Source organism: Apteryx mantelli, chromosome 1 (genome assembly GCF_036417845.1).
Source record: "Apteryx mantelli isolate bAptMan1 chromosome 1, bAptMan1.hap1, whole genome shotgun sequence".
Taxonomy (NCBI): domain Eukaryota; kingdom Metazoa; phylum Chordata; class Aves; order Apterygiformes; family Apterygidae; genus Apteryx; species Apteryx mantelli.
The window spans coordinates 119484328-119504197 of NC_089978.1; the positions used below are offsets into that span (position 1 = coordinate 119484328).

Here is a 19870-nt window from a genome sequence, read left to right on the forward strand (position 1 = left end):
ACTGGCGTTGTGGTTTGTTTTGTTTAAAAGCTCAGAAGTACCCATAAAGCTGAAGAAAAGTAATCTTGAACATAGCGAAAATGGTTGAATGAGAAGTACAATTAGAAGTACAAGTTAGTTATATGTTCCATTATCCTGTTGAAAGGAGCTGCCGTTGGATCCAAGAGCCCTTTCTTATTAATATCAAAATGAAATGTTTTTTTTTCCTGCAAAATTAATCTGTCCAGATAAAGAATTAATTTTGGCAGCAGCCTGTATTAAGCATAAGTGTGTTTTGCTAGAAGAAATAGCAAACAGAAATCAAAGTAGATATTTAAAAGTCTGAGCTCAGAGCAGTCAGTCCAATGTATGTGATTTTTTTTTGCTCCCTGGAACAGGTAAACCTACTCTAGCTGAAAGTATGTGCTGAAGTCAGATTTATTTTTCTGGCAAGGTTCTAAGTGCTTGAAAAATCAGGATTCATAATGAAAGTTTCTGGCAGCTTCTTAATTATAACTCAAGAACAGAACGTTCTTAGTAAAATGAAGTGCATTTTGCTGGCATGTGTGCCTCCTTCCCTCCCTCCTTTCCACTAGATGGAGGTACACGAGTGCAACAGTGATGGACATGTGCAAAAGCTAGAATAGAGCAGAACAGAACAAAGTAAAATACAATAGCTTCCCTATAGCCTGATTGAGGAAGTTCATATAGAGCTTTAGTTATTATGTTTGATCTTCCCTGCTGTGAAACGATTATAATGGAGCAAGTAGACTTTTTAAGTTTTGTGTTAAACCTTCTTTATTGACCCTGTTGTGAATTTTTATGGTCAAGAAAAATAAATACAGTTGTTCAGGCTTGCATTTCAGCATTTGATTTTGAGCTTAAAAAGGGGAATTTTGAGAAAGCTATCAAATGGCATTTGATCAATCCTTACTTACGCTGAGCACATATATATATAATTAGGCAGTTCTAATAACTTTTACCTTGTTGCATAATTGGGTGATAATTAAAGATCTCTATATTTAGGTTTCCTATCGTTGCATAATTAGACTGCCTTTCAGAGGATAACAAAAATTTCTTGCCAGTAGTACCGTAAGCTGTTTCAGACCCGCCAGACTTATCCCACCCCACCCCTGCCTTTCAAGAATAATTGTAAGATCTAGTTTGCATTGCAAACCAATCACTTACATCACTTACAAGAGAAAATGTAGTTAACAGACAAGATAGAGCTGCTGAAATTCAAAACTTCTCCTCCCACCCCCAAAAGTGTCCAGAGGAGACAGATTTAAGGCCTTTTGTTTTCCTTAAAAATGTCACTGTGTTTGACATACAGAAACACAAGCAACACACAGCATCTTGCTGCTACTGCAGATATGTGACTAACTGGTTAGTAGAGACTCAAGCTATGTGAAGAAATATTTTAGACTGTTATTGTTACTCCGTATAAAATACTATCTCTATTAGTCCTTCTGAACTTCCTAACAGACCTCTAGACACAACTATGATGTACCTTATAACCAGCTACATTCATTACCAGAGCTTCATGCAACCTACAAAGTAGGTCGGATGCGTATAAGGTGTCTTTATTGTCTGCTCCAGCCATCCTCTCAGTGGTCCATTGCAATACATACATTTCTCATCCCAATGTATAAATTCCTTTGCCTGTGACTGAAGTGCTGCCACCTTTTGGCATAGTTAAACTATTGACAAATAAATGGTTAACTATTCATTGTAAATCACATGGCAAATGTTAGTGAGAACAACATAAATATCAGAATTAAATTTGGTTAGCAGACTGGAGCAAATGTCATAACTCTTCCCTGCCAAAGCATAAACCAATTTATCTCTAAAATGGTTTAAATAGCCAGGTTTTCTTTATCATAAACCGACCAAAGCATCCATGTTACTTCTCTTAGTACGATTTATGAGTTTTGAAATGTGCAGAATCCAGGGATGTGCGTAGAGGTATAAATGTGAGTTCCACCTGTTTCCTCTTCTGATTGAAAGGCTTAGAAACCAGTTGTTCTGGTCCGCATCTAGGAGGGAGTTTGTTTTCTTCTTACAACCTGCACAATTTACCAAGCTTACAGTAGGTTTTCTTCTTGCTTGCTTGAATGTGACCACTCTGCATGCTGTTAGTTACTTGTATCAAACTGTGGTTGTGGGTCTGACCTGAAAGGAAAGAAAGCAAGCTTTATGCACAGTCCAACTAACCCATTTGCAATTAAACTCCACTAACTATGCTCAAGCTCTTCAGTCTCTTCTTCTGGACTTTTCATCACTTATTTTGTGTTTAAAAAATAAAATTCTAAATTAAGCTACTTTAGAGAAAATAGCGTACTTCAAAGATTGTTCAGTTTTTTCCAAGGACAGGACCTTTGTATGTTAAAAGAAAACTAGAAAACATCATGATGTATTTTAACAACCGTAATCAAAAACTGATTTTTTTTTAATGAGATTTAAGTGTGATACTTCCTTAGTTTAAAGTACATGGAGGTACATGTATAGTTATTAGGATAAGCGGAATGTCTGATAGCTAGATAACATTTGGAAAAGTAGTAAGAGATGTAAAGAGATGATCTGTAAATTCTGGCAGAGGGGTAATGATAGTAAAGGCAACAGTTAATCATTATTTGAAATGGTTCAACTTCTTGTCTGCTTTGAAAGGGATATCTGTGGGGAGAAGTTTGGTTTGAACCTTAGAAGATACTAAAAGTTCAGATAAGAATACCTTTGCATTTATTTAAATGTGATATATGTTTGCAGACAAACCTCATTCGTGTTTTCAAGAGCGTTTTTCTACTAATATGAGGGCATAAATACACTGCATTTTTACTTATGAGATATGTATATACTTAAATCTGCTCCTAAAAAGAGCTTGGCCCATACTTATTTTAAAGAACCGATTAAAAAAATTAAAAGTTATAATATTCAGTGGAGTGTTATGCTTAGTGATAATGCTAGGAAGACAAAGCATCAGGGCTTTCCTGGAAAGAGTTACTTGGTTAAACTGCCTGAGATTTGAAAAGATGACATTTCTTTATGATTATTTGCTTTAGCATGAATCCTCTTAGCACTGAGCAAATTTCTGTGAACCTGAAAACCCACTCACACCAATAGAGTCGCTAAGAGAGCACAAGAATGTGACAGGATTCCTTGCTTTGGAAGTACCTATGTTAGTGAATCCCTTTTTTCTCTTTCTTTGTCCAGGGTGATGTTGGGCTCGCTATGGGCAAACTCTATGGAAATGACTTCAGCCAAACTACCATCTCTCGCTTTGAAGCCTTGAACCTCAGCTTTAAGAACATGTGCAAGTTAAAGCCACTTCTGGAAAAGTGGCTCAATGATGCAGGTGAATAAGTCTGGGTATTTCTTCACCAGCCTACCAAAATCAGTAGGATACTGAAAAACCCTTAACTGCTTCATTTGTGCCCTTATGGTTTTATGAAGCCACCGATCTCTGTAACTGTCCGTGGGACAAATAAGGGTGTAGGGATAAGTGTCCATACTTCCCCATTCAGATGTCCACATTCATCTGAAATGGTTTCAATGTAAACTTTTAGAACTGTGTTCTGCAGTCGGCTGAATCATTGCATGGGGTGAGGTATAATGTGTGTCATGGTTTTCCTCCTTCATGTATGTTAATGCATATAACTTCTAATCCTCTTCTAGCTTTCTTTTTCAGATGTGTAGCTGAGAGAGGGTTGCATGGTTTGTTGTTTCAGTAAGCAGAGCTTATTGCATTCATCTCCTCCCACATCCCCTATGTGTGTTCTTTTCATCTCTCTCCAAGAGTTCTTGTAAACACTCTCTTTCTCCCCATAGCAAGAGTTCAGTGTGGGTTAGGTTTTGTTTTTTTTCTTCCAGAATTATTTTTTCCTGGGAGATAAGTCATTCATGATGCCAATGTTTTTAGTGTTCTTCTTTTGCATCAGCAAAAGGAGCTTGGATGGTGGTGCTGGGTATTAGGATACAAAGTGTTTAAGAGTGCTGGTCAGTCAGTTTTTTTCTCTTAAGTATACAGCTGTACATAGTATAAAGCTGATGAATCTGCAAACAGATGGCAGGGACAATGTGGGACAGTGTGTGCATTTCTATTTTTACCAAAAATGAATAGAGCTCTACACTGATGCCTACAGTATTCCCTGAAGTTTTGAAAGTAATTGAATGTGGTGTTGAAACAAAGAAGTGTCGTTCTGTTGTGCTGACAAGGGCTATCCTTAGGTAATCTGGATCTGTGATAGGAAATGTCAAGATCTTCTCACTGAGTGATCTAATCCACAGGACAGAGGTCCCCAAACCTTACAGCAACGCTGGGCTAGTACAATGCTGCAAGGAATGCCATAATTTGCTTTTCCAGTTAACTTGAAGAAATATTTGTATCTGGAAAGTGAAGATAAGGACCATAAACAGCATCAGGGTCCCTCACAGCCTAGAAGTTGGGAACCATTGTCTTGGAGTCTGATTTACTGTCACGAAAATTTTTGGAAGAAAGATTCATGCTATCTTAATTTCCATTCAACAGCTTTTAGGTAAAAGCAGGCAGGAAAGACTTACCAGTGACCTTTTTCATTACATTACATTGGAGTGTTGCAGTACTGTTTGCTGTTATGGAACTCAGCTTGTTCTGTGCAGGGTTTTTGGGATGGAGTGGGCATCCAGCAAGTTTATGGGTGCCATTGTTGAAAAATATGTAATCTAGAAGATAATGAGTTGAATGTACTTGCCCATGTGAGCCTATGAGAATGGTCCTGAGCGCTGTGAACTGTGACACCTAGTAATCACTCCCAAATCCCCATGCACTGAGGGGTCTGCAATGTTCTGCAGCCATAATTAATCATTTTGTTTTTAAATTCCATGTTGCAACCTGGCTGCAGCTTGTTCTGCACCTTCTTCTAGAAAGTGGATTAAAATGCATCCCCTCTTTGCTCTTCTGTGGAGCCAAGAAAGATAGGATTAGGGGTTTAAAGCTAGAGATCTGCTGCAGCTGAGGAGGAGCTGCAAGCTGTGCAGGTGGTTCAGCAGAGCTGCCTAGCATTGAGTATCCACCAAGAACTCTGGAGTGGAGAGGCTGAATATTGTGAAGCTGGCTATAAGCTCCCTCTTCCACCAGAGCAGGTAAAAGAAATTTCAGACTGCTCAGATTTTTTATAATTGTCTGTGGTTATAGCTGTGGCTTATGGATATCAGGCACTGCTCTTTTTATTTAAACTGTATTTTGCAGTAAATGAGTGCGAGGTGGCATGAGGTAAGAATGAAAGAAACTTTGTTAGAAGTATGATAGAAACGATATTGTGGCAGAATTCAGGAGCAGAGAGTGCCCTCTGGGCTTCCTTGTAGCTTTTAAGTTTCAAGCTTCAGCTATAACAAGGATTAATACGTGTGGGCTTCAGAATTTTGTATATATCTGGGATAGATACAGAGTGTGTTTCAACATCCCTTGCAGAGGTGAACAGTTGCATTACACTTCACTGCATTCAAATAATATCTCCTGATTTGTGTTATTTTATTCTTTCAGAAAACCTCTCATCTGATTCAACTCTCTCCAGCCCAAGTGCCCTGAATTCTCCAGGGCTGGGGATTGAAGGCTTGAACCGTAGGAGGAAGAAACGCACCAGCATAGAGACCAACATACGTGTGGCCTTAGAGAAGAGTTTCCTGGAGGTCAGTGATCCTATTGTTCTGCTCAACTATAAAGAAATGAAGAAGCTTTGTTTAACATCTTATCTTCTAGAACAAAACTGTTGCTATGCTGCTTAGAAAAATGCTTGTACTAAAGAAGGTGAATACAAAGACCATGCTAAGAAGCACACAATCAGTGTCTACTTCATTTTAATAAAAACACCCCCCCCAACAACCCCTCCCCCAAAAAACAACTCATCTTGCAATTCATTGTCTCTGTGGTTTTGTGTTCCAAGTTACTGAACAATAGGTCAAAGTTTGATGTTATTCACATCAAAAAAAAAAAAAAAAAGAAAGAAAAAAGTGTACCCTTTCTGAGGATGGATAAATGGGGTGACAGTCTAAACATACACAATGTGAGGTTCTTAGCTGGCCTTGTGTTACTCGTCAGGCACTTTTTGCAGCTGTATGTAGCTCTCTAGGTAGCCCCCTCAACCTACCTGTCTTGTGTTATAGATCAGGACAACCTGAGGTTTATTTGACCACTGCTGTAGTTAATCTCTTTTCCTCCTCCTTTTCAGGAGATAATAAAAGAAAGATATCCTTATCAAGGTCTAGAATTTCTTGAGGGATTAACTCCAAAAGTCAGATCCCTCCTCTCAAAAACAAGCATGTGAGCTCAGTCTTCATCACCTGTCTACAATGAACACAGCTTGCTGTTGGTAGTAATGTTCCTGTAACCAGGAAAACAAAGGGCAGAATTGCCTGTTATGATCTATCCCTGGTGAACCACTGACCAGATTCTAGATATAAATTGCCTATCAAGATTTCTCCCTAGTGGAGGCAAGGTCTTTGCTGGCATGAAGGCATATCTGCACTTCAGTGTAGGTAAAGAGTAGAGCTTTACATTGATGGGACTTCATATAAATTATTGAAATTTTGGATATCTCATATTTACATGAGCGCTGGTCAAAGTTCACCTAAAGGACATGGTCATCTTAACTGGCTTTGACTCCTGGCTCACCAAATGAATCAGAACTTGAGTAAGGAAAGGTTAATTCCCTAGGAAACCCTGCGGAAGTCATCCACATTCAGTAGTACTCATGTTGGGAAAGTCTAAGGCAAATTGCAAGAAAACGTTGGAAAGAAAAGGCTTATTCCCTGTAAAGTGAGAGAGTTTGGAGAAGGAGCTTGGAAGGAGACATAATTGGGGAAGATTGTCAGTTTTTCAGTTTAATAATCTTGAAAATTTTCAACCAAATTGACAAAAGGATGCCTTGTCTGTAAAGTGATAGGCATCTTCAAACCTGGAACTTTACCCAGGAAGAGGAGTTTATCTGGGATGAAAGGATTGTTTGAATGGCCTTTGAAGTCCCTGAGGCATCAAGCTGACCAAATCCTGCTTCTCTATGCAGTCCATCTCCTTTGCTAAATCAGAAAAGCTCCTTCCAGCCACATACTATAAAGTAAAACTTCAGAAGGTAATTTCACAGCTTTTCAAGTACCATCTCTCTCTCTCAGAACCAAAAGCCTACCTCGGAGGAGATCACCATGATAGCTGACCAGCTAAACATGGAGAAGGAGGTGATCCGCGTTTGGTTCTGTAACCGGCGCCAGAAGGAGAAAAGGATCAACCCACCCAGCAGTGGTGGAACCAGCAGCTCGCCCATCAAAGCAATTTTCCCTTGCCCAACCTCACTGGTAAGAATCAAGACACTGTGGTGGCCCAGCTCACTGAAAAAGGTAGTTGCACTCTGCTCTTTGCAGAAGTTGCACATGCTACACCCTTCTTTGTATAGCAGACTTGTACTCACAAGTTTTCTCTGTATTATATTGGCATTTTAAATATGCTGTTTGTGTACTATAAAAGAGATAATGCTTACAAATCAGGCACTAGTTTGGCTGTCAGTTGGGATGTTTTATTTAGCCAGCTCTTGAGTAAATATTCCGACTAGCAAATTTGTAGTTGGGGTTATTGCTTTGAAAATATGCCAGAACATCATCTTAACTCCTCTTTGTATCTGGATTGCCTCTTTGCCCAAACTTTTTTTGTAAAATAATAATAATAAAAAAATGCTTAACTGCTCTACCCCTCCCATCTTGTTCTTAGCTGCACTGATAAGATTATCAGCAGTAAAAGTATCATTTGGAGTTTAAGTCACATAAATCCAGTGATGCTGTTGTTGTCAGTTTTAGCCAGGAATGATTTCTATCAGAAAAGGAATGGAACAAAGGAACAATTTAGCTAATACTCATGTAATTAATTTCCCAAACTTGTATTTGCCTCAGGTAAACACAAACTTCATGAAAATAAGAGTAACAAAACACATGCATCAAGGTTCCTTCAGCTCCTTTGCTACCAATGTCCATGGAGGTCTGTTTTCATAAATAGAAACAGTAGCTCTTAGATTTCATAGTAGCTATGCTAATAGGAGTGTGGTGGAATTTATGTAGCCTGTAGCTATTCTTTTGTTGTATTTATTCCACCCTTATCACTCTAGTAGCTAATATCTTCCAGTACTTCATTAAATCATTAATTGTGGTGACATGTCATTCTTTTCCCTCATCCTTGTCTCAGGATGTGTGCATGCAACTTTTTGTTTCAGGGGAAGGGATGTGTTAAATGTACTTAGGCTGTGTTTTGTTTGTTTTTGTTTTTTTAATTAGAAAGCAAGGTTACATGCTTTGCTACCGAAGCAGAGCATAGTGAGATATGTGATAGCTTTTAGTTACTGTGCAAGTTTATTCAGACTGCAACTTAAGAAAAATTTCCTGCATAAAAGAACTTTTAATCTTTTATTATAAACTACCATTGTATATGAGAAATTAAGATGTTAACCACAAGTCTCCATTCTTTCAATGATGTTTCACTAAAACATTTTCATTATAAGCTTCTCTAAGATGATGCTACCACCCAAACAGCTGTTCTAGCCCCTTCCCCACCTTCACCATCTATGTGCTTTGTTGATTGCTTGTGTCAGCTCTGGAGATGGTGTATCCACAGGCCGATTGGGCTCAGTTTACTTGTGTGACTGAAAATTAAGCATGCAACGAATGATGATTACTTTTCAGTATGCACCCTGGCTGCACAAATGCTAGAGCTCTGAGGCAGGATTGGAGTGGAAGGCTCCTTTGATGGCAGCCCACTGCTGGATTGGCTTAAGTTGGTCATTGTATTAATCCCAGGTCGTTCACTGCTCTAAAGTATGGACTGTGACATTGGCCTTAACTACTGTATGGACAGATGACAGATGTGACGTGTTCACAGTAGGCTGCATTAGTGGGAAGTGTACTATGTATCTAGCTCTTCTTTATTTCATAGACTATTTGAGATGGATAGAAAGCTTTTAGACATGTCCCAGTTGCCCCAGGCTTGTTTAAAATGTATGAAGCAGTTGACTTCCTGTAAGAGGATAAGCAGCATGAGGGAAATTTCTCTGATAATAAACTTAAGGTAAGAGAGGGGAATGAGAGGAAGGTTTTAGCCTATATTCTCTTGGGCAATCCTAAAGGATTCATTTCTCCCATTGATGTATAACAGCCTTCAAATATTATAGTTGGACACCATTTCTGGTCCAGAAAAACATTCTTTCTCTGCTCATATTTATTTTTCCCTCATAAGCCAGTTCCTCCAGCCTTAAATTCTTTGGTGTTTTTTTTTTTTCCCCCCCCCCGAAACATCTTCAGTTTATTTGTAGCTTGTTTTTGCACTAAGCTGTCCACAAGTAAAATTAGCTAACGTTATGTGAATGTTTTTAAATTCAGAGGTCCTTCCTCTGGCACAAGGAAACTTGTCAAATTGGAGATCATAGTTTGGTTGAGTAAAAGTGAAATAGTGTAAAACACATTACCCTAAATATGTTTGGATATGCTGTGGTACCTAAACCATTTAATCAGAGAAAGAGGTCTGGAGCTGTAAAGATGCTTACACAAGAAAGAAGCATACAAAAATAATATATATTGTAACTCTTTCTATAAGAGTGACTATTAAGATGCTGACTTCAGCAGGGGGAGAAGCGGGGGACAACTGGTAGTTACGAGACAGTGTGGGTGTAATGGATATGCTTCCCTTCAAATATTGAATGATCAAAAAGAGAAGTGTTGCTGGTAATTAGAGCAGGTGCTATGCTTGGTCCATTGAAGGCTAACCTAATGGAGTTATTAAAAAAAAAAAACAATTTATATGCAGTATTTTCCCCGATATCTTCTTCAGTTGAGAATGGGAAGAAAGAAATCGAAGTCTAGTAGCTAACTCTTTTTCTGTTTAACAGTTGAGCAGTTATATTCTGTTTTGACCTGCAGGTGGCAACCACACCAAGCCTTGTGACTAGCAGTGCAGCTACTACCCTGACTGTCAACCCTGTGCTCCCTCTGACCAGTGCTGCTGTAACTAGTCTGCCAGTCACGGGTAAGATACAAGCCCCAACAGTGGCTTCAGTTTCTTCACAATTCACTTATCCTTAGTTGTCAAGTAAATTGCTATGTCAAACAAGCAGTAAAAATTTTATGGTGATCAAGATTTTGTTGAATTTCTAATGGCCTTTGTTACAAGTTATTATTCAAGATAAATTTAGGACTCTGTGGGTTCTACTGCCTAAGTTTTATATAAAGTGGGTATTTGTTTTTGCTGAATACTGTGTATAATGAGATGTGAAGACATTTTAGATGGATATCTGTAATCTGTGTGGCTGAAACTAGAAAATAGGGAAGAAAAGTGTTTTAATGGTCACAAAAGAATCTTTGAGATATTGTGACTGTTGCTTTTGTATATAGGTTCCAAGCGTTTCTCTTCTCTCAACTTTTAAAAAGCTCCTGGGCTGATTTTTCTTACCCCACATTAACCTCTACCATTTGACCTTTTAAAGGTTTAAAAGAGGAATTCAGTATTAGTCACACTAGTATCCCAGTACATCCTTTTCATTGTTCCTTGTTACTCCACCATGAAACTTCAATCTTTGTGATGATTCAGCTGACTCTTCTGGGGATAAAATCACAGGTGATGCTGAAGTGAAAGATGCTACCTTCCACTGCTAGCTTCTAGAGCTCCTCAGTCATTTAATTGCAGCCTGAGAGCCAAACTCAGCATTCCTTCTCATTTGGACTAATGGTGCTTCTTGGTCCCACAGAAATGTATGTTTTTCTCCCTTTCTGTTGGATGTGCAGTTCAGTTCAGGTGGGTAGTGGTTTCTGTTCAGTCATGTCTGTGCTTTGTACTGGTCTAACCAGAATCAATCTTCTAGGCACAACAGAAACCACCTCCAACAACACAACAACAGTGATTTCAACAGCACCTCCAGCTTCTTCAGCAGTGACATCACCTTCCCTGAGTCCTTCCCCTTCTGCCTCAGCCTCCACTTCAGAGGCATCCAGTGCCAGTGAGACCAGCACAACACAGACAACCTCCACTCCCTTGTCCTCTCCTCTTGGGACCAGCCAGGTGATGGTAACAGCATCAGGGTTGCAAACAGCGGCAGCAGCCGCATTACAAGGAGCTGCGCAGTTGCCTGCAAATGCAAGTCTTGCTGCCATGGCTGCTGCAGCGGGACTAAACCCAGGCTTGATGGCATCCTCGCAGTTTGCAGCTGGGTAAGGATGAATTTTGCAGGTGCAGTGACAGTGGAGAAGGGAAGAGAAATCGTGGGTAAATTAGCATGGCCTTTTGTTTATCACTATTTCCTGGTAGCTCGCTTGGCAATCCTAGCATCTTTTATCTCAAATTCTGAGGGTTTACTTGTGGGTGGCAGACTTTGCCACTCTCATCAAGGTAAACAAATATTATTTTAATTTTACAGACGAGAAAGCTGTGTTGCAGCAATGTTGTGATTTGATAAGTCATCCATCCTATTGCAGAGCTTGACTTAAGAGCTGCAACTTACCAGTGAACCATAGAATTGATTGTTCTACTAATAAAAATTGAGAGCTAGCATAGACTCGCTTCACATCTCTGTATTTATTTCACCGTTGATCTCTCCATCATGATCCAGAAGCTGTAAAAGATGCATGACTATGTATTATTGAGGTTTTTAGTTTTAAAAATGTTGCTCTGAGAGATGACTTATTGTTTGTTTAGTTCCTCTTGATTTATTTCTTTCTTGTCAGAATTCGAGATAGCTCTCTAACAAGTGGCAGTTTTCCCAAAATGCATTACAAGAATATTTTACAACAATAGTCAGTACAACTCATGCAGTTTGAGTGCCTGTACTTTGGGCACCTTGCTAGCCACACAGCTGAAAGACAGCTGTGAAGGGTCTACTCAGGATATCATGCAGAAGAAATTAGAATAAACTAAAATGAATATCAGGCCCCACTCTCTGATTATCTATTTATCTATCTATTTATTTATTTATTTATATGACTGTGTACTTCTAAACAGTGACCACCTTCTAAAAGTAACACTCCTCCGTGTCTTTGCTTCTTCTCCCACTATCTTGCTTACTGCAGAGGTGCCTTACTTAGTCTCAATCCAGGGACATTAGGTGGTGCTCTCAGCCCGGCCCTGATGAGCAACAGTACGCTGGCAACTATTCAAGGTCAGTAGCGTTCCTTTTAATGCGTCTCTGTCTTATAACTTCAGTTTGTGTTTTGTCTTTCTCTACCAAAAAAGAACACTGACTTCTCAGCACTGGACATAAGTGTTTTAAGAGTAAAGCTTTTACCAAATGTAAATGCAAAATGCATTTTATGTATCATAGAGTTAAGAGGAAGTACAACTTTAGAAAGAGGATTAGAACTGTGTGTGATCTCACAGAAATTTACAGGAGGACTTTGAGATAAGGAATGTGATCTGGCATTAATTTTGTTATTCGCCTTCCATAGGCATAGAGACACATACACCTCCAACAGGTTAGAGATCTGCTTTTTACAGCTCTTTCAGCATAAGCTTGAGCAGAGTTGCATAGTTTTGAGGACTGTGGCAGGAAAGTTCAGAGTAAGATGTGATCCTGGATCCTTCTACTCATATGTCTAAAACAAAAACAAAAAACAAACAACCCCCCCCCCCCCACTTTCTAAAGACCTTCTGTAGAACTTTAAATCCATAAATCCTTACACAGAGGTCTGAAGATTTACTTTGGAAGTGCCATGCAGCCAGAAGTTTCCACTGACTTTAGCAAGAGTTGTTTCGAGTTCATAGTTTGGCACCTTGGAAAACTAGATAGTGAAAGTGCCTAAACAGCTAGCTAACCTTATGTATTCAAATACAGTCACAAATAGCTTAACAAATCTTGTTTCCAGGGTGTACAAGAAAGAGCCATTTTGGAAAGTGTCACAGATAAATTTAGGAGATCATAACCCATGGCAGACTGAACCCTGTAGACTTGTGAGAGTAAATTGTAACAATGATTACATGTCAACAGTGAAAAAGTTATGCTCAAGGTTACATGGCCTTCTTCATCTTGTGATAGCGGGCACTTCATGTGAATGCACATTTTGTCCCTTTCCAGTACAGGTTACCTGAGTGTACAGGTTTTCTGTGGCAGAAAACGTAGACCACTGTTACTCTTAAAGTATTGAAGGAAAGCATGGTGAAGTTAGTTTAGAAACAGACCACAGAGCCATTTTAGTATCTGCAGGGTCTTGTCCACTCTGCAGAAAAAGTTGTTTAAAAAAAATAAAATAAAAAAATGCAGGTACCTATTAAGAGATGACAGATCAGTGGAGGGCATTTTAAAGAGAAAGTTCAGATGCAAGTCTATATGCTTTCACCCGTGGTGGTGGAGAAAGGCTCGTTGTGGTTTTTAAGCTTTGAAAACATCCAACAGTATAACTGTAATTTATTTCTTGGATAGGATCATTAGAATTTTTTTTAATTTTACAAAATTTGAACCCCGCGTGTGCTTAGCTATATGTGCTGAGCTTTTGCCAGCTGCTTGTTTTGGATAGTATATAGTATCACTTCATGGGCCTGAGGCACTGCATAGTTGAATGAATGTCATGCACTTGCATGCTTACTGAGTTGTGTCCTTGGTTGACAGCATGTAGTTACTGTAGAGCTGAGTTTTTCAAGATGCTGTGGCAGCCTCTTTGCCAATGCATAAAGAAGAGAGTGTCAGGGTTCTGTATAAAACAGGCGCTCCTGTCCGTGATTGCCTATAATTCATTAAAATATTACTTCACAATGGAAGCCCTCTTACGTGACGCTGTCTAGCTAATGAAACTGCAGATTCTTTACGAGTAGGGAAGTTTGTTGGAGAGAGAAAAATCTTTCTTTCCTAGTTGTTGAGATAGTGAAGGTACCATTTCTTATCTGTGGCAGCTCTGACTAGCTCCAGATAGCAAATTAAACTGGTTTTTAATCTTTTTATGTGTGCTTGAAGTAAAAGGAACTATCGTTAGTGGTATAGAAAGCACTCCCATGAGAGGAGGAAAATGCAGAGACCTGTTGCATTTAGGCGCGTTTTTGTGTTATTGCTTACTGCTAATGTTATCTCCGCCCTACTTAATTTTCCCTTTTTTTAGCTCTTGCATCTGGTGGCTCTCTTCCAATAACATCACTGGATGCAACTGGGAACTTGGTGTTTGCCAATGCTGGAGGTACTCCTAACATCGTAACTGCCCCTCTGTTCCTGAACCCACAGAACCTTTCTCTGCTCACCAGCAACCCGGTTAGCTTGGTCTCTGCAGCTGCAGCCTCCGCAGGGGCCTCTGGACCAGTCGCCAGCCTTCACGCCACCTCCACCTCAGCCGAGTCCATCCAGAACTCTCTCCTCACGGTGGCCTCTGCGAGTGGGGCCACGTCCACCACCACTACTGCCTCCAAGGCACAGTGAGCCGGGCTGAGCTGTGCTGCCAGCAGCCTGTTTCACTGTGCGGTGGGATTGGCTGCCAGCGGGGTTTATAAACTGAAAAATGTGATTGGCATCCTCTCGCCGTGTTGCTGGGGACAAGGGAGAGAAGGAAAAATATAAAAAAAACAAAAGCAAAACAGGAAGGATTTAAAGCTGGGACAGACATTTGCCTAATTTTATAATAAACACTGTCTTTTCAGGATTGCTTCATGGATCGGAGAACTTTCTAACCAAAAATGTAAAAAAAACAAAAAACAAAAAAACAAAAAAACACAAAAAAAGTGAAAGGACTACTTATCATTTCCAGCAGTCACAATGACAAGTTAAGGTGGGTTATCAACTCAAACATAGGAAGGGGATTTCTTGTTTCTTTTTGGTCTAAATATCTTTCTTTTTTAATTATCATTTTATAGGTCTGTTGTACAGGCCATTATGTCATACAAGGTGTTTATAATCGTATCAATCGTGTTGGGGGTTCCGTTCTTAACTGGTACAGTTTAGGCAGGCCTGTATTACTGGTGTATCTCTATTATTATTATGATGATGATTATTATTATTATTTTTATATATATAGTTTGGACGCGTTTGTCTTTTGCTCCTGGATTATTTTCAGCGAGCTCCCATGTCATGGGGGGGGGTGGGTGGGAGAGTGGAGAGGAAGAATGGAGCACAAACAGACTTTCTGTCCTCATCTCCCGGGAATGTTCTGAACAGTTTCCTCATCCTTGAATTTGTCCGATGGTTACTTAGACGGGGCAGAAGAATGCATGTTCATCACTCGTGCAGGAAGCTCAGCGTAGCAGTAGAGATCATTGTGTGCAAACTTCCAGGCTGACTTAGGCTTTTTAAGCAGAGGTAGGAATTCGTTCTGAGCTGCTGTTCTCCTCCACTCAGTTGCTTAGATTACCTGGCCAGATTCTGCTCTTAGCTTTATGTGCATGGTTCCTCTATACTTCAGAGAGTGGGATTTGGCCTCCCAAGTCTAGATTGTGTGACATACTGATGGCTCTTTTGTTCTGCTGATTTGATTTTGCAGTCAAAAACATACACAAATACTTAGAAAATGTTAGGCTACCCAAGCTGATTGGCAGTAGATAAAACAGCATTTACAGTCCTAGATTCCTGTCAGGTGAATTAGTACAGGATTTCAAAAGGTCGGACTCTCCCTAATCACAGCAATATTCCTTTTCAGTTATTTCTGATGTTTCCCACATTGTGTTCGGAATAACTTTCTGCTAAAAAAGTGCTTCTGCCTGCAAAACACAGAAGCCCAAACTTTCAGAACAGAAGCTACCATCTTTTATGCTAACACAATCTAGTTGACTCTGGGGCTTTGCACATACCTTGGTGATCTCGTGTAGTCTCTGAGCTGTGATGTTGCTAGCTTTGTAAAAATGGCAATAAGCATCTCTGACTAGAGAGTCGGGGCTCGCCTGCCACTGTAACTATCTTTTCAAGGTTGATTCTGATCCATGTAGCAAAGAATATTTACGTGGATGAGGAGGAATAATGGACTGTACAGAAGTTAGATCTGTATATTCTTAAATATACAATCTAGTATCTGAACCAAAAAAAGATTTTTTTTAAAAAGAGAAGACTGGATCACTGCAATGCAGTTCACTTTGAGCTTTCCATTCCTGATGGATTTAAAGGTTTCTGCCATGTGTATAAAACTAAATTACTTTTAGCTAGCAAGGGTATTAGAAGAGTCCCTTCCCCACCTTTTTGTCACCAGAGTGTTCTAAAATAATGAGCTAATGCAGCTACGTTAATTTTGTTGATGATTCAGGGGGATCTTGGGGTTTCTCGCCCAAGATCCAGAAGGCAGCAACTTTAAACTCTGCATATGCTTTGGTTTGTGACCGGAGCATGTGGGATTTGTGTTTGCACTCAAGTGGCAGAATCCCTTATCTCTTTTTCCCTCCTTACCCATGTTTTTGCTCTGTTCATCTCTAACTCTCCACCTTCCTGTTTTACTGAATAATTAAACCAATTATCCCTAAAACTTCAAAACTAGTGAACTGCAAGCAGGGAAACTAACAAATGTCCGTCCACCGTTTCTAATGTGTTTTTGATTTTTTTTTATGTTTTATTTTTTTAAAACTAAGCTTGAACCAAAGTCAATTTCTAGCAAGCTGCTGTACTAATGGACTAGTTTGTATAAGTGCAGTTCAGATGCAGAGAGGCGATAGATGCTACTGACAATTTCTTTTTCATTTGTCTTTTGTTTTTATTAATTTTATATAAAAGTTGCTGCTTGTTTTTAACCTTTTTTTTTGGTTGGTAATTTGTATTATCCTTGGGGCAGACTCTTAACTTGATTTTAATTTGTTTTCTTTTGTTTGATGTGTAAATAGAATGGCTTTGTCAGGGGATTATTAAATCCAACAGGTCCCACCCTCATCCCACCAGTATGGATAAATCTAGATATTTTTGATGTGCCTGATGTCACTGTGACCTCAGGCTGAGCAGAAGATCTTTAGGGCTATAAATAATACTGCATACATGTAAATTACCCACAGTAACATCTTCAGAGCAGTAAAAGGTATAGCTGGGTAAGCTTCAGGGAGGTAGGGAAGAAGTGGAAGAGGAGATGCTGGTACCCACTATGTTGATCTGGAGGCCATAGCATGGACTACAGTTTCTACCAAAGGGATACAAGTCCCATGGGACTTGTGTTCAGTGAAGTAAGAGGATGGGGAAAACTGCAGCTATAATGTTCATTCTTGAGTCTGAAAGTTCCTACTTACTTTCACACCTGTGCAAAAATATGATTTATCAGGAAGCTTTTTGTTAAAGGGGGAATACTACTGGTCTTTTCTCCGGTGTATCCTCTAATCCCTAATGGATTTGTGGCAGGGTAGGGGGGCATGGCCCTTGCATATCTAAGAAACACAAAGAAAAAGGTGGGCCTTAAATCAGCATAAAATCCTCTCTCCAGAGTTCAAAGAGACTGTGCCATTAGCTGTCTGAATGAGTTTTCATGTCCCATTCTTGCTGGTTTGTGGTTGGGAGAGGGTCTTGTTGAGTACATATCTGGAACACTAATGCAGCTTGGAGGGTTTATTTATTATAAAAATCTGCTTTTTTTCCTGACTACCTTTGCATTGGTCACATGGCTTTGGTGTGAGCACCTTATACCCCCTTTCCCTCCTCCTCTCTACCCTGTCACACTCTCTGGGGCCCAGATTCCAGAGAATTTCTTAGCACACCTTTTCCGCAGAGAAACTGGAAACTCTAATAGCCACATATCTGGAAAGGGCTTGATTTTCCTTGGAGTACCCAAACAGCACACATCCCATGGGTTTAGTCACCGGCATGCTTTGTTTCAACCCCAATGTGCTCTCCTTTGCTGTCCTAAAACATCCCAATGATTGACCATAGCTCCTGGAGCTGGCTTTTATCTGTGTCAGTGTTTTGGCTCATGGATGCTGGCAGCCTCCAGAGTTTAGGCAGAAGACAGAAATGAGGCTGGCAGCAGGCATACTTCTGCCTAGTTGCAATGCGTACATTATTGCAGAGCATGAAAGGAATATGCAAACAAGTACTAGAATTTAGCAGAAGTTTCTGTTTTAAATCATAATCATGCTGACGGCAAAAATTGAGGCATCTGAAGAGAGACAATAGCAAATACAGAGCTAGTAAATACAGCCTAGTTCTCGAGCATTTAAGACTGGAGAATTACTGTCCCAGTAGAGGTCACAAACTTGCTGACAGACCCAGGGCGTTATTTTGTCAGCACATTTGCTTATTTCTTCCAGAGAGACTAAGTTACCTCTCTGATTCCAGTCTCAGAGGGTTTATATGTTTGAACAAAGGTGATTTTCTATTGCACCCTCAGTCTTAATTCCTTAATACTCCTTTTAGGGGAAGGTTTTCTCTGAGAAGGTTAATTTCCAGACAGTCTTCTAGCTGTACACTGATACATTCACTACTGTATTGATCATACTTTGTCAGCCAGGACCAAAAGAAATTTCCTAGTACATTAGGAAAGGATAATAGCATCTCTTTTCAGAGCATCAAGTCTCCTTATTTACAGATGTGTGGGTTGCATTTCATAGTTGCAAACATGCCAAAGGGCATATGCAGAAAAAGAGAAGGCAAGAAACTCTCATTGTTGCCAAGAACAATTAAAAAAAAAAAAAAATTTATAAAGACACAAATACAGATATCCCCTAAAGGTCTAGAGAAACAATTTAGGAAATGCCTTCAGGATGAGACATTGTAGGCTGGTCATGAAAATTTTTGTGATATTAGAAAAATTTATTCCTGTTTGGCTTTAGGACAGCTGAACCCCTGGGAGTTCACTCATTCTGTAGTCACAAGGATTCATGAACGGATCATAGAAGGTGCACACAGATATGGCTGTTACAAGAGTCACATTTGTCTATGTAAGTCTTCGGAGGATTTCTTTTGTTTCTGAATTATTGTGCAGTATGTGTTAGTATAAGTACGTTTTATCATGTACCTATGGGATGCTGTGGATGTGCATACGCTCAAAAAATTGTTGCCAAGATAGCATGATTGTTTCGTGCTGAAGTACTTGATTTTTAAAGAGATTTTTGTCCAACTCATAAGCTAGTGTCACTTCAGTTCACTTTTTTTGTTTGGGTAACTTGTGAAGATGCATCATTGCTGCACTGCTTCTTGAAATCCTCTGTATCAATAAGTAGTTGTTGAAACCCAAGTTAAATTGGATTGAAAAAGTCCAAAAAGTCCAAAAGTACCATGAATGGAAAATCTGAACTCTGATGAACCATCAAGGAGAACATGCTCAAAAGTTAGTGGATCTTCATGTAGGAATGTGCTGCTGCTGCTCAGTAATTTTGTTTGAGTGCTAGTGAAAACTAAAAGGCCAGACCATTAAGAGGAAGACGTATATTCTGATGATTTGAATTATAGACCTTTTAGAACATCAGAAGCTGCAAGTCAGAATTTTATCATGAAGTGGACTGACTGACAAAGAGATTTTCAGTGAAAACAATATAGATTCTGATGTATTTGGAGTTACAGCTTGTGATTTGTTGCATCTTTTAGGTTAATAAGAGGGATGTTGGCATTGAGCAGAAGTAGCTCAGTACAGAAGTATCTGCTGATCTTATCACACAAGAACAAATGCTCTCTCAGAGTAGAGTAGCTTTTCACTTGGGCAAGAGCAATCTGTTGCCTCTGCTGTTACCCCTTTTCTTATTTTAATCTTGTATACTTTACAGTGACTGTTAAATGCAGACAAAAATTTTGTATTTCTGATCCTTTGGCATCTTTCCAACATCTTTTAGGACAATTTATTCCATATTATTTAAAAAAGTGTAGAAATAAACAATTTTGCTCAGGCAGGCAGTAAGAGAATAACTGTTAGCAAAACATGTTTGAGAAACTTCTCCACATGCATCCATGCCAACAATTGAGTAAGTAGTAGAAAATTTATTTTCTTATTTCTCTTGGAACCATAACCTCATGTTTTCATTTGTTCTAATGTTTAA

The 19870-nt window shown here is 39.4% G+C and overlaps 1 protein-coding gene across 5 annotated transcripts in view; it reads left to right on the forward strand.

Annotated features, from left to right (window-relative positions):
- Positions 1-15005, forward strand: part of POU2F1 (POU class 2 homeobox 1) — a 110031-nt gene extending 95026 nt beyond the window's left edge. For all 5 annotated transcript variants that reach the window (XM_067300147.1, XM_067300155.1, XM_067300170.1 and 2 more), the window contains 7 exons: positions 3190-3331; positions 5498-5643; positions 7123-7302; positions 9904-10009; positions 10842-11187; positions 12043-12131; positions 14059-15005. In XM_067300147.1, the coding sequence (XP_067156248.1) occupies positions 3190-3331; positions 5498-5643; positions 7123-7302; positions 9904-10009; positions 10842-11187; positions 12043-12131; positions 14059-14369 (1320 nt within the window). In that variant the 3' untranslated portion in view covers positions 14370-15005. The remainder of the gene's footprint in view (positions 1-3189; positions 3332-5497; positions 5644-7122; positions 7303-9903; positions 10010-10841; positions 11188-12042; positions 12132-14058) is intronic.
- The last annotated feature ends 4865 nt before the right edge of the window (positions 15006-19870 follow it).